The sequence below is a fragment of the Branchiostoma floridae genome, chromosome 1 (assembly GCF_000003815.2).
Source record: "Branchiostoma floridae strain S238N-H82 chromosome 1, Bfl_VNyyK, whole genome shotgun sequence".
Classification (NCBI taxonomy): Eukaryota; Metazoa; Chordata; class Leptocardii; order Amphioxiformes; family Branchiostomatidae; genus Branchiostoma; species Branchiostoma floridae.
Window position 1 is genome coordinate 15406182 of NC_049979.1, and position 13037 is coordinate 15419218.

General features: G+C 43.8%; 2 protein-coding genes across 2 annotated transcripts; one reads left to right on the forward strand and one right to left on the reverse strand.

Moving 5' to 3' along the window:
- The first annotated feature begins 898 nt into the window (after positions 1–898).
- Positions 899–6268, forward strand: LOC118417981. Its single transcript, XM_035823770.1, has 5 exons — positions 899–1214; positions 2126–4064; positions 4369–4637; positions 4835–5063; positions 5564–6268. Exons 2-5 carry the CDS (start codon positions 2142–2144, stop codon positions 5657–5659), a joined length of 2517 nt encoding a protein of 838 aa, XP_035679663.1. The 5' UTR covers positions 899–1214; positions 2126–2141; the 3' UTR covers positions 5660–6268.
- Positions 6037–12413, reverse strand: LOC118417989 (coiled-coil domain-containing protein 15-like). The gene is made up of 11 exons (XM_035823781.1): positions 12182–12413; positions 10723–10872; positions 10195–10392; positions 9500–9571; positions 8781–8831; positions 8494–8632; positions 8278–8324; positions 7742–7845; positions 7299–7466; positions 6765–6913; positions 6037–6402 (listed from the first exon to the last, which is right to left on the reverse strand). The coding sequence occupies exons 1-11, from the start codon at positions 12320–12322 to the stop codon at positions 6353–6355; spliced, it is 1269 nt and encodes a 422-aa protein (XP_035679674.1). The 5' UTR covers positions 12323–12413; the 3' UTR covers positions 6037–6352.
- Positions 12414–13037: the final 624 nt, after the last annotated feature.

The following is a 13037-nucleotide window of genomic DNA, read 5'->3' on the forward strand; positions in this document are numbered from 1 at the left end:
GTCTAAAGCTCTTTGTTTACCTCTTGTAATGCACAATTTGGGCCAATGTTAGACGTAAAAACGATTTTGTGTTGAACTTCTAGTACATTGAGGAAGGTTAAACATCCAGATAAGTGTTGATTACGAAATTACACACAAGGCGCATGAAGCAATATGACTAGCTTTATTTTTGTCTTACTTTGAAGCTGATGATGTTTGTGAATGATGCTATAATTATCATCTTGGAATGCTATTGGTCATATGTCAAGAGTTTGGACTTCTAACGGTCAGTGAATCGAGGAGCGGAATTATCGACTTAACAGTTATATCTTTAATGATAATTATTGACGTAATCTTAAATGATGACCTTGACCCAGGTATTTCACATTATATACCTCAACAGTTCGGGTTGTTTGTTTTTTCAGGACCACCATACTTTCTTTATAGCTGAACCATTCAGTAGTGCCTGCACAATTAACCCACATGTACTGCTAGTTGCCATGTATCGACCTTAGCCTCCAGTGACCTCTGATCATCAACAAGCTGCGTGCTGACCACGTGGACAGGACGAAGTTCACAAGCTAACAAATCTCACGTGGTCTTGGCGTGGTTCTCACAACTTTGAAGTTGAAAAGTAAACAGGACAAGGAACTTTAGTAATGAAAAAGTAGAAATCGTCCGAGACCTTTTAGTCTTACACATCTAGATGAGTCACGATTTGATACTGAACATTTGTCACAACTGACAAGTATAACTCAAAGGTAACACAACACACAAAGGGTAAAAAAAGTCATTTTTATCGATGGAGTTCATGCTCGGCCGCGAACTTACCCCAGATTCAAGGGGTCGACTGTACAGATGACGCAATCTTGTTTTTTGCACGGGCCGCGGCGCCCGTATTGACTTGTGGAGTTTGCGCTGACTCCAGCACTTCCACGTAGGCCAGGCAAGTTAAACATTAGCGTACTCGCGCGCTGCGATTGCATGAACACATGTACAAGGCTATCCACAGCCTACCTAGTCACAAGTAGGCCTAGCCACATGTAGCAGCTATACATACAAGTAGATATTGCGCGGAACGGATCGGGAGTACGAGCTTAGACACTCAGGTGTCACCGTGCGTCCTGCTACCAGAGCCAAGCATTATACTGCGTGTGTTGTTTGGGATTTCTCTCGCTCAGGACCGTTCCTCTGCCTCCGAGCACAGTGCAATCTGATTACATCAGTGTGCTGAGGTAAGTTGAAGCTTACAGCAGCTTGTATCGGTATCACAGTATCTTGTAGATGGTCGCACAATCCTGATGCTCAGTGGCCGCAGTTCTCGACAGGACAATGAGTCCAGAGTGCATTCTGATTTTCCCAGTGGTATGGAGGGCCTAATTAAGGCACAGTGATGATCGTCTCAGTACGTCACTAATGCAACAGGTGGTCACTAAATACTTGTACCACTTCCAAGGTGTTTAATAAGAATGTGTTCTGTATTCCGACACCATATATATTGTTGCTGGAAATGGTGCGACACAATTAGGATTTTAGATTTGTGTGTTTTATTGTCAATTATTACTAATGAACCCGATTTATGGGAAGACGAACTAAATGGAATCTCTCAGTTTCTAATCCAGTTGGGGCCAGCTACTGCTTCTGTCATCCTGGAGAGAACATCTACCCCGTATGGCCTTGGCATGTGCAATCAGGAACATTCAGTCCTTGACACGCACTGGGCTGAATTATTAACTATCTTCTGATCCCGAGGTCAGGAGATGTATTTGCACAGGGGCAAAACATTCAGACGGTCTCCCATTATAAACAGGCAGCCCGCTATAGTAGAGGCGTAGAAACGCGTTCAAGACGCCTGTATATGAATGAATAACAAGGCGGTGTTATCTATGATATTTTGTTGGAAAGGAAACTCTATTATGCTATCGTTTAGATTTGATGATTACTGTTTAATCTCAAAACAAATCTTGAAAAGGAAAGTCCTTTTTTTTTCATATTGCCTCAGTCAGAAAGACTGGGAACCCAGAAAAGGTCATGACTTCCCTCCCTGTGAAGATTTACTTAAGATGAATACGCTTTTGGCACCACTGAAAAAAAAACGCGTAAATGCGACAAAAATAGATAAATATATGTCTTTTCTTTCATACAGCCACCTCAGTGACATCATGCCACGGCTCTCACTCAGACGTGTGGTGACCGGAGTCACCTTCTTGATCGTTGTGTCTCTCGGAGTATCGCTGCTGTCCGGGGACGACTCGCAGGGCGCGCAGGTGTACGCCGCAAAACGGTCACATCCACGGGCCAGAGCTATGGACATGATGAGAGACAGAGAACAGGGGCATGCGATCCAGAAAAGAAAAGCGCCAAAACAGCCAGAACCCCCAGCGGTAGACAGAAAACTTAATGCTGTCGTTCCTAAACGAGCTGACGAAGAAAAGCAGAAGTCTGGAGACCAGATCCCAAACATCGTCCACTTCTTCTGGTTAACGGATCAAGACTTCGGATTCCACCACTTACTCAGTGTGCTGAGCGCGCACAAGATGTTAGGAGCGGAGCAAATCATGTTCCACGCCGCGGCAAAACCGAAGGGAAGATGGTGGAAGGAGGCGGAGGCTATCCCCACGCTCAGATTGGTTCCATGGGGCTCCGATGTCCCGGAGAAAGTGTCACGGCAGATGGAGGTTCGTGCCCGGTTAGAGGCCCTTATGCAGCACGGTGGGATGTACCTAGGCACGGACACCATCGCCCTCCGCCCGTTCGACGAGCTACGTCGTCTGGACTGCGTGATGGGAAGAACAGGCGACGGTCTGAGCGACCAAGTCCTTCTGGCCAGCCAAGACGCCAGTTTCCTCAAGACGTGGTACAAGACGCTTCTGCAGGGAAAGTTCAAGGAGGCGATCGAGGTGGCGGCGAAGCAGCCAGACCTCCTGCACGTGGAAGACACGAGGCTGACCAGACCGAGGTGGACGGACTGGTGGGACCTCTCCAACCTGTACCGCGAGGGGGAGACCGTGGACTTCTCCGATAGCTACGCCATCCAGCTCGCGTACGACCAGTACAACCTCGGGCACACTCCCGACAGCATCCTTACGTTAGACTCGACATTCGGCAGGATAGCCCGGACAGTTTACCACGGGGCGCAAGAACTGAAAAAGAGCGAGAAGAAGGTTGCCGAGCCGAACACAAACGCCGTTGTGCCAAACATCGTTCACTACCTGTGGTTCGGAGAGAGAGATTTTCAGCTCCACAACTTGATCAGCATGATGAGTGCACGGCAGCAGCTGAAGGCCCCGATCAGGTTCCACACGGACGAAGAACCGGGCGGCCGCTACTGGGCCGAGGCCAAGCTGATTGACGAGCTGACCGTCGTGGAACGCGCGGCGCCGAACGCGACTCTTGGTGAGACGGCGGAGGACGCCATACTACAGATCTTGCGCGAGGACGGAGGTATCTACCTGGATGCTGACGTCATCGTCATCAAACCTTTTGAGAACCTGATGAAGTATGACGTCACTATGGGACGGTCCCCACGTGGGCTCAGCTTCATCACCATCATCGCTAAGAAGAAAGCCTACTTCGTCCAAAAACTACAGAAGATGAAGAGGACTCGGTCTGACGACTACGAAGAGCTGGCGTTAGACGCAGCAGTGGACAGACCCGATCTGGTCCACGTCGAAGAAAATACTTTGTCCAGACCACGTCTAAGCGACTGGAAGGACCCGTCCCTTCTCTTTGTCGAGAATAACTCTGGCTGGTCCGATAACTTCGCCATCAAACTTTTCTACGATCTGTACGCTCAAGACCACAATCAGTACGACATCGTCAACCTACGTACGACGTTCGGTCAGATCGCGCGCTCCGTGTACTACGGCTCCCCTCGCCTCATCACGGACGGGTCGCAGCCCCGCCTGTACCCCCGGGAAGACTATGTGGTGCCTAACGTGGTCCACTATGTCTGGTTCACCTGTCATGACTTCCGCTTTCACCACCTGTTGAGCGTACTCAGCGCGCACCGCTACATCAAGCCTGACCACATCTACATCCACTCCGACTGCGCTCCCAGCGGCCACAACTGGGATGTGGCAAAGGTACATGATGGTTTCATTCACACGATAAAAACACGGAGACGTCCACGTGGTGTCCCACATTTCTATAGATAGTAAAAAAGGAAAGATCGAAGTAAATCTAAGATACGTGTAGATGCAAGTCAGTACCTGTGACTAGGAGCAAACAACTACATCCATGGCATATGTAGTATGACTATGAGCAATGAGATTACATACATCGAGAAATGTAACTTACATTAACTCCTAAAGCAATATATGTATAATGTTTGATATGTTTTCTAGCATATATACGCGTTTTCATTTGTGTGCGTGTTTGTGTGTATAGGAGAAGATTGGGGAGATCCTGAAGGTCGTCCCTGCCGAACAGCCGGAGGAAATCTTCGGCAACCCGATCCACAACATCCCGCACAGATCGGACATCACGCGTATGGACGTCCTCCTGAAGCAGGGCGGGATCTACCTGGACTGGGACGTCTTCGCCCTCAAGTCCTTCGACCCCCTGCGAAGGTACGACTACGTCATGGGGAACGAGATCGCCGGGCTGAACAACGGCGTCATTCTGTCCAAACCGAACGCAGAGTTCCTTAGGATTTGGTGAGTACCCGAATCTTACTTGAAAGTTGGCTAGAGATTTTGCTGATCATTTGTAATGATTACAACATTGTAGTGCCCTGCGCATATTTCTGGCAAGCGCAATTTGACCGATCCAAGACACATTGCCACTGAGCACTCCTATGGTGGGTCAGAGGTACCTGGAGGTCTATACAAATAACCACATGTTTTACCAAAAGGTACGACAACTACCACCACTTCGATGACGGTAAGTGGAACTTCCACTCCGTGATGGAGCCGTGGCGCCTGGCCTCGGAGCACCCGAACCTGATCCACATGGAGCTGACGGGCCTGTCCCGCCCCGATTGGACCGACTGGTGGGACATGAAGCGGATGTGGAACGAAGACGTGCTGGAGGACTGGTCCGAGGCATATGCCATCCACTTCATCTACTCATACCACAATGAGGTAGGGAGTTCTTATCCTCATGCCTGCTTTTCTTAGCTTAACGTGGGTTGTAAAAAAGCGTTTTGTCAGCCAATGGAACACATAGCACATACTCTCTGAAATGTGCAATATACAAAATGTACGACAATCAATGCTATGAACATTACATAATTAAACCATTATATAATTTTACATAATTTATATAATGTCTTTACTAACAGTCGCAGTACACGGGCATGTATGGTAAGAATTCTCAGACTCAGAGAAACAAAAGTCAAAAGGCTCCACTGGTGAGGCACACTGGGGATAATAGAGTGCAGGCAAACCAGAAAATCAATACTAAGATTTAGAAGCTAAAAATATAACGAGCTGCTAGTATACTGACAGAAAAACATGCGAGGCAATTCTATCATGTAAATTATTGATGCTAAAAAATACAAGGACACACAAAAAAAACTTATAACTGGGGTCTTTCTATGAAAGGTTATCAAGATTCAGTATCTTCACCTTCTTCCCTGCAGGAACACAACCCTGAGGACATCAAGAGGATGAGAGGAACATTTGGAGAGCTGGCCAGATGGGTTTACTATGGGCAGAAAGAGGCTATAGAGGATTAATGATGTTTTAATTTAGATAATAACTTTATATATAGTGCCATGTTGTACAAAACAAAAACTTTCTATTGTGAAACCTACAAAGGGTTTATATCAAAGATGACTTAATGTCAATGACTGACCTGCTTTCTGAAGGAACAGGACAAATGTGATTTGGCTTTAGTTAATAAGAATGAGTTTTTATTTGTTGCATTAACTTTGACAATGTTGACAACTACTGATGAACTTATAGCTTGTGGAAGAGGGCAATTAATCATTATGAAGTTCATAATCTCATTCCTGATGAGGAACATTTGAGAACTACATTTGTATTTCAAAAAACAGATGATCTTTAACTGAAAAGCTAAAAATACTAAGTATTAAGTGATGTAAACCTGAACAAAAGAATGTAGTTGGTTTATTGGCAAGTTTCTCAAATCAAACAAAACATCACTAAAGACAGTTAAGTTTAGTTCTTGGGTTCAAGTGAGGTCATTCACTAGATAGATATTTATCAATTCATCATACCTGTAATATGGCTCACTCTATCATTTATGTTACATAAATATACACTGCCCTATCATCTTACACAGTCAACCATCAAAATGGATAATAAAGCGACTTGTAAAATTATAGTTTCTATTTTCTTCATACAGAAATTCAGCACAAATATACATAGTTTGGTTTTCATCTGGTCTTTTCTTCCTGTCGTTATCTTCACAACACATCGCAGGATGCCAGCAGGGACTGCAGGGCCTTGGCATAGGCTGTGGAACCAGAGTAAAACACAACAAAGGTGTCATCAGGCTTGTTTAAAAATCTTACTGCTGCTACTATTCTATATACATTGTATATGTGTGTTAGCTATAAAATCAAACAAACCTGAGTTTGAGCAACTCAATAACCCTTGGTATAGGCCTAGCATGTAAATCAAACCAAGCATTCACACTTATCACAGACAGGGGAGGTAAAGCAAATGAGAGAAAAGTAGAAGGCCATGTCAGACAAAAAGGATTACAGGAATTCCACAAAAGCTTTCTTCCTGTATTTTCTGAATTCCCTTTTAACTGTACTCAACACATATGGAGTCAAGCATTAACATTCCTATTAACAACGACAACGGACAGACCTTTTGGGTTCCTATAGAACATACAGTTGTTAGCACATGTGTTGGGGTTGGTGTCCCACACAGTGGGGCCACATGAGCACAGTGGAGGAACCCTGATGTTCTGTTGTTCCACCTTCTCACACAGCCTGGCTCGCAGCGCCTCCACATATCTGGGAGGGAGACAGACATTTCAGTATCCTAAATCTTGTGATGACTGTTGCTATGGCTACAGGGCAGGGGGTCAAAAGAGAGCAAGCCCTGTTATTGTTGTTGCAGCTGACTTCTCTACTTGTTGCCAGTGCCTGAATTTTTGGAGGCATACAATTGCTTGGGGTGAAGCACTATGTCTGTCCATCCAGTATCTATTTCAAACTACGAAGATCCCCTATTCCTCTTGAGAATTGTGTTTCTGCTTCTGTACTGGGTATATTGTCCTTGAGCATGGGACCAACAATTTACAACATACCGCCTGAAGGACTGCATCCCCTACAAGCCTCAAGTGGCAAGTTTAAAAGTGATTCCCATCAGTATACCATAGCAAGTCTTATTACCCACCTGTCCAGTTCCTTGTGTCTCTGTTCCCTCCTGCTGTCCTCCAGTGATGAGGTACTTCTGTCAGGACTCAGACGTTGTGTTGTCTCAGACGATGCCTGTTCCTGGGCCAGGGTTACAGCAAGGATCGCCTCCTCCTCCCGACGGGCAGACTCCGTCTTCTCTTTGATTCTAACGGCAAGAAAGATGTAAATTTTATCAGCTATACTCTCTTAGTGTCATACATTATTCCTTTGTTTGGTTCTTTGTCCTCATGCTATGATGGGATTCATAGCTTTCCTAACATTCCATTCAAAGGACTTTAACCCTGACCAGAATTGGAACCTAAGACCTTGTGATTTACAGGATTGTCAGTAGTTATTCCTTGGCACATTGCTGATGGTAAAATTTGCACTATGACCTATGGAGGCAGACATGAAGCTGTTGTTCTAGGACAGGAGCCTGACCTGTTGATCCTCCTCCTGTGCTGCTCCTGCTGGGCCCGCTCCTTCACCTGGTGGCGCTCGATGTCCATGAACAGCCGTCTCGACATCCAGTACCTACTCTGCTTCTGTGGGAGGGAACAAGAACAATCAATGGTACAAAACACACATATTACTGTCTGTGATCTTTTAGTCATCATCCTAGCTTTTACGCTTAGGCAGCCTTTTTGCTGATCATCCAGCATCTGTTTAACATCTAAGAGAGCATGAATAGTTGGTAGTACAGTTGGTGTGACTTTTCCTTTCTGTACTTCAGTGTGGAAACAAAGCACTGAACGTTTGCACTGTTAAGCCACAGCTACACTTCATAGTACTAAGAGTTGCTCACTGGAACAGTAGATGTATATGTATAAACCGATTGCCCAAACCTGAAATAAAAAGAAATAACAATAAAACACATAAATACGCTGCAGTACGGTGAGTACCATTAAGGATCAGTAGTCTAGTGTTACTCAGGCATGTGTTTCTGGACAGTAAAAGTCTTTTTCTTTTCTTCTTACCTGCTGCTGTGTCTGTAGAGCAGCTAAACCAGGTCTGACATCAAGGACTGGAGGGGAGGGGGCAGAGGTAAAGTTGGAGCTGTTATTACATGTATTCAACATTTATAACAAACTTAGCAAGTACTTGACATGGTGTACAAGACCACAAAATGCTAAAGATTTATACTTAGTATCCTCTACTGAGGAGTTAAATGGTGATAATGGCAGGTGCCTTACCTGAAGAGGAAGGTTGTTTGGAATAATGTCCTTCAAGCACATGGCTGTCCTCTGCATGAATATCTGGATGCCTGTATGTATCCTGTTCATCCTCTAGTTCTATCACCTCAGGCACTTCTTGGGAATATTGGGATTGGTGCTGAGATTAAAAAAACATAATGGTTTGTCCAATTACCTGAATTATGTGCAAGTTACGAGTTGCTAGATGAATGAACTTCAAACATTACACAAAATTGTTGGAAAAGCCCTGTATCAAACAGTTGAAGCTGGATGTTTTACTGACTCACATCTCTGGTGGATGATGCCCCCCACATACCAGCTGGGACATCATAGTCATCCTGTAAGGGAACAACAACTAATGTCACTATCTCTGTATGTCCTACATCTGGCACAATGGCTAAGCTTACATACAAGAAAAGTGCCCAGTACAAGTATTATTCATACCAAGGCTCTAGCCAGCGTCCGTTTTTCCGTCAATTGACGGAAATTTGCTACGTGTGACGGAAATGTTTTTAAAACAATCCGTCAACCTTGACGGACAAAAAATCTTGTTGGAAGCTACAGGCAGCTTGGGGACGCTGTCCACAGTCGGAAAGTTTGTTTTGCTATTGTTATGATTGTTGACATAGTGTGTCGGCGGCCTTTCGCATACGATAATGTAATTAAAAACCTGTTTTTCAAGGTCTCAGTTCCGTCGTTCTATCCTAATTTTTGCGGTTTTTGCAACAATGGGAATTGGCTGACGGAAAAAAATTTCGAGCTGGCTAGAGCCCTGATTCATACTCACCAGTTACCCCGATTCTTTTGCAATCAAAGAAATTCCTACGAGTATATATAATCAGAATGAATTCAGGATTGTCATTTTGGAAGAACACATTTCAATCATTGACAAATATCGTGACAATTGGTACAAAAATATGTTATATTTTAGAAAAACTATATACATGTAATTGTTTCAACCAGATTCTCACAGAGTGCGACTGTTGAGACCCTGTGTAGTACTCACCCCAAAATTCTCCTTCTGCACCACCTGTCTGCCGGCAAGGTTCCTCCTCGCCTGTCTGGTACCCCGTCTCACCTGGACACACATTAGGTACTTACTCACACAGGTACATTGTCACACCTACGGTCATGGTAAAATCTACTGTAAATGCAGAAATTTTCACAGTGGTTTTATGTTCGTGGTTTTCGTGGTGGCCGCTTTACTGTGAATTTAAAACCACGCAAACACTTTTCCATGGCAGTAAGAGACTACAGTGCATGGTGCTACTGCAAACTTAAAACCACCACGAAAGTCCCATTTCCCGCTACTGCAAAATTAAATCCCCGCAAACTTGAATGCATTTACAGTAGAACAGACGACAGCTGCAGTTGCAAGATTACGTCTTAGAATTTTCCATCCCATGAACAAACTTGACAGCACTTTGAAAGCTCTGGCCTATGGACTTTTAAGAAGTCCTGGACACTGACTTTCCTGTTCCATATCCAGATCTATTTTGCTCCAAACAACCACATTCGTAATGTGAATCGTAAATCACTGTAATTACTTATTCTTTAAAAGACTACACAGGAAAAGAGAATGGCACTAATATTACCTTCTAAATAAGCTTCCAAGGGAAAAGATCCCCTTTTCTTTGAGCGGTATGTATTGTTTGGAATTGGATAATTTCTCTATTACTATGTATGAACTCCCAGGCCTACTTGATGGCAGTGGATCTCAAACTGGTCCTCGTGCTTTTCCCCAGCATGGGTAGTGTTCCTGTTGATGCCAGGCGCGATGCTGTGGGGAGAGGGCGGTGCCAGGTTCTGGTTGTGGCGGAACGGACGCCGGTCTTTCTTTGGAGTCACCCTCTCTGCAGCCAGAACAGTCTGGTACACCATGTTCCTCTCAGAGTCTGCCTGTTTTTATGGATAAAGTTTCACCATTTGATACATAGTGGTTAAAAAAACTTAAAAAGCAAATTCTTGACTAAGCTTTATATCCTTTGACATTTAATCAAACAGTGATGAAGTAATTACTTCTTGCCTCAAACACTATTTTTGTTAGATTCAGTTGGGTCACCCGGTGTTATAATTTTCACCCTGGTAATCGCATAGTCATAAACAGTAACATCATTAAAGTAAAGAAAAATAAGGGACTGTTGCGTGACTTTGCTCAGAAAATTCTTATCAGGTAACACGTTAAGAACCTTTACCCTACTGTTAAAAAAAAAAGAAGTTTTCACAAACCACTCGCGAGTTTTCTTGTAGCTGCTGTTCCATCTTCTGGACCCTCAGCTCTTGTACCCTTCTCCGTACCTCCCTCTGGAACTGTTTAAGCCTCGCTTCTTTCTCTCTGGTAAGTCGTTGAAGTCTCTCTTCTTCATAAACTGCCGCAAGCTACCAATATAGAAACACAGAACTGAGACACAAACATGGTAACGGCACTGAACTTTAATCCAACGCAACTTTAATCCAACACTTTTAAGAACCCATCTGTCAGTCAAAAACTAGCTCCGGTATGCAAATTCTTTTGAGTGCTGTACAAAACCAGTAAGGTATACGACTTAAAACCTAGTAAGTTTCAGCTCACAAAGATCGCATGTTGGAGCGACAAGTTAATCAATCTTCCGGTATGTTTCCATGCTGATAATCAAGCCGTGGGAGGAGGGCAGCGATTGTAATTTCAAGCAACCCCACTCTTCGTCCTCACATTACACATTAATTATCACAGTAAATATAGCGAAATATTAATAAACTGTCCATCCAACACAACCAACATGCCTTGAAGTGTCCCTCTTTAAAGTACAGGGCCAGGCTTTGTTACACAAATTCTGTTGAAATCCGAACACGCGCCATTTTGAATCATATTTCAGCACGCTCCTTCACCCCTATTTTCGAAAGTGATCACATCCAAAGGCCAGTAGGACGGATCTCACTGGCGATACCAACAGCCCCACATGGGGGACGTATTGTAGGGAGTTTGTACTGTGTTTTGCGGGTATATTTTTTGGGAACCATTCACAAACAACGTATTTTGCCACCATTTGCTTACCAAACAACGGATGAAAAATTTCATAGAACGTCATAACTGTGTAGTAGAACAGCAGAACGGATTTGCCGCTGGTTGATGCATTTTGGGGCCGTGTTTTGATCGCGGCTATCAGCAGTTTACCGACATGCCGATTTGCCAATTTAACCTTGAGTAAGTGCCTGCCGATTGATACAAATTTGTCGCTGTAAATATGAAATCCGTAGATAAACAGCCTTGTTATATTATTGTGTTGGATTAAAGTTCCACTGGGAATAGAATCCCAAAGGACTTGCTATCAGTTACACTGTCTTTGAAATGTTATTTTCTCGCGACACAACAGAAAGTGGCAGACCAATGGATGTGTAGCAATGGCCGGAGAAACATAGTAAACAATGCACTAAACAGTTTCCAGAATGCGCTAAAGCCCGCTTGTTTATTCATGGTTCAGTTTGGAATTTGCTGGAATGTGTTGGATTAAAGTTCAGTGCCGTTATACATGAGTTTATTGGATTCAAATCTTTACCAATATACCGTGGGTAATGTTAAGAACAGCTACACTATTACAGCAAGGCTGAGGCTAGTTGCAGTATCCACTAACACGATGCAAAACTACAAACAAAAACAAAAGTTAAGTTCCCCTTGCCCCCCTCCCCATGTTCCTTTATGATAACTCACCATAGGGTCATACGTCGGTGCAGCAGGCTGCTGCGGGCCCCCTTCTACCCATGCGCCGACCGGTACAACCTTCAGGTTCCTAGCAGCCATCAGAGACTGATCTATGCCATGCTGGTGGCTCTGAACTCTGGACTTGGACATTCTCCAGGCAAGCAACAAGTTCTCGTTTCAAAAAGCGAGCGTCCAGGAATTTGAACTGAACATAGTCACTTATTCGGAGCCTTGCGGCCTCGGCAGTGAAGGCGTTCAAGAACGTCGCCTATCACTTCTGTCAGACATTGCAGGGAATTTATTGGCTCCACTCCGCCCGACTGTACCTTATTAGTAGATACTAGTATTGCTAAATATTAACGCATTTTGATGCTGTAAGTAAGGACTTATTGTACATTATAAATTCTTGATAAAGCTCCAAAATATAGCTTTGCCAAGTTGTTCTCGAGCTTCCCATCATATAAATGTTTTGTTGGAAATTCACGCCCACGGGGCTAATTGCAAACAAGGAGCTTTTATCAAAAGCTCCTTGTTGCAAATGAACAAAAATCAAATACTTGAAATGATTGAAATCAAGATAAAAGCTCCTTGATTGAATGTGGTCTAAATACATGTAAATAAACTAAATATTAACTTACAAAATTGTACATAACGTTATCTACGTTACTGCGGGGATTTGACTTCTTCTTTGAAGACAGTTGAAATGAAAAAAAAATTTTATTGGCCACCAAATTATAACGTTAGCTTTATAAGTAACGTTAATTTTATCACGACTTTTTGTATTAATAGTGTAGATTGTTTCAGTAAAGCAAATAACATATTGCGGATGAAAAGCACTGTGGTGATTCTAAGGTTCTGAGCCAGG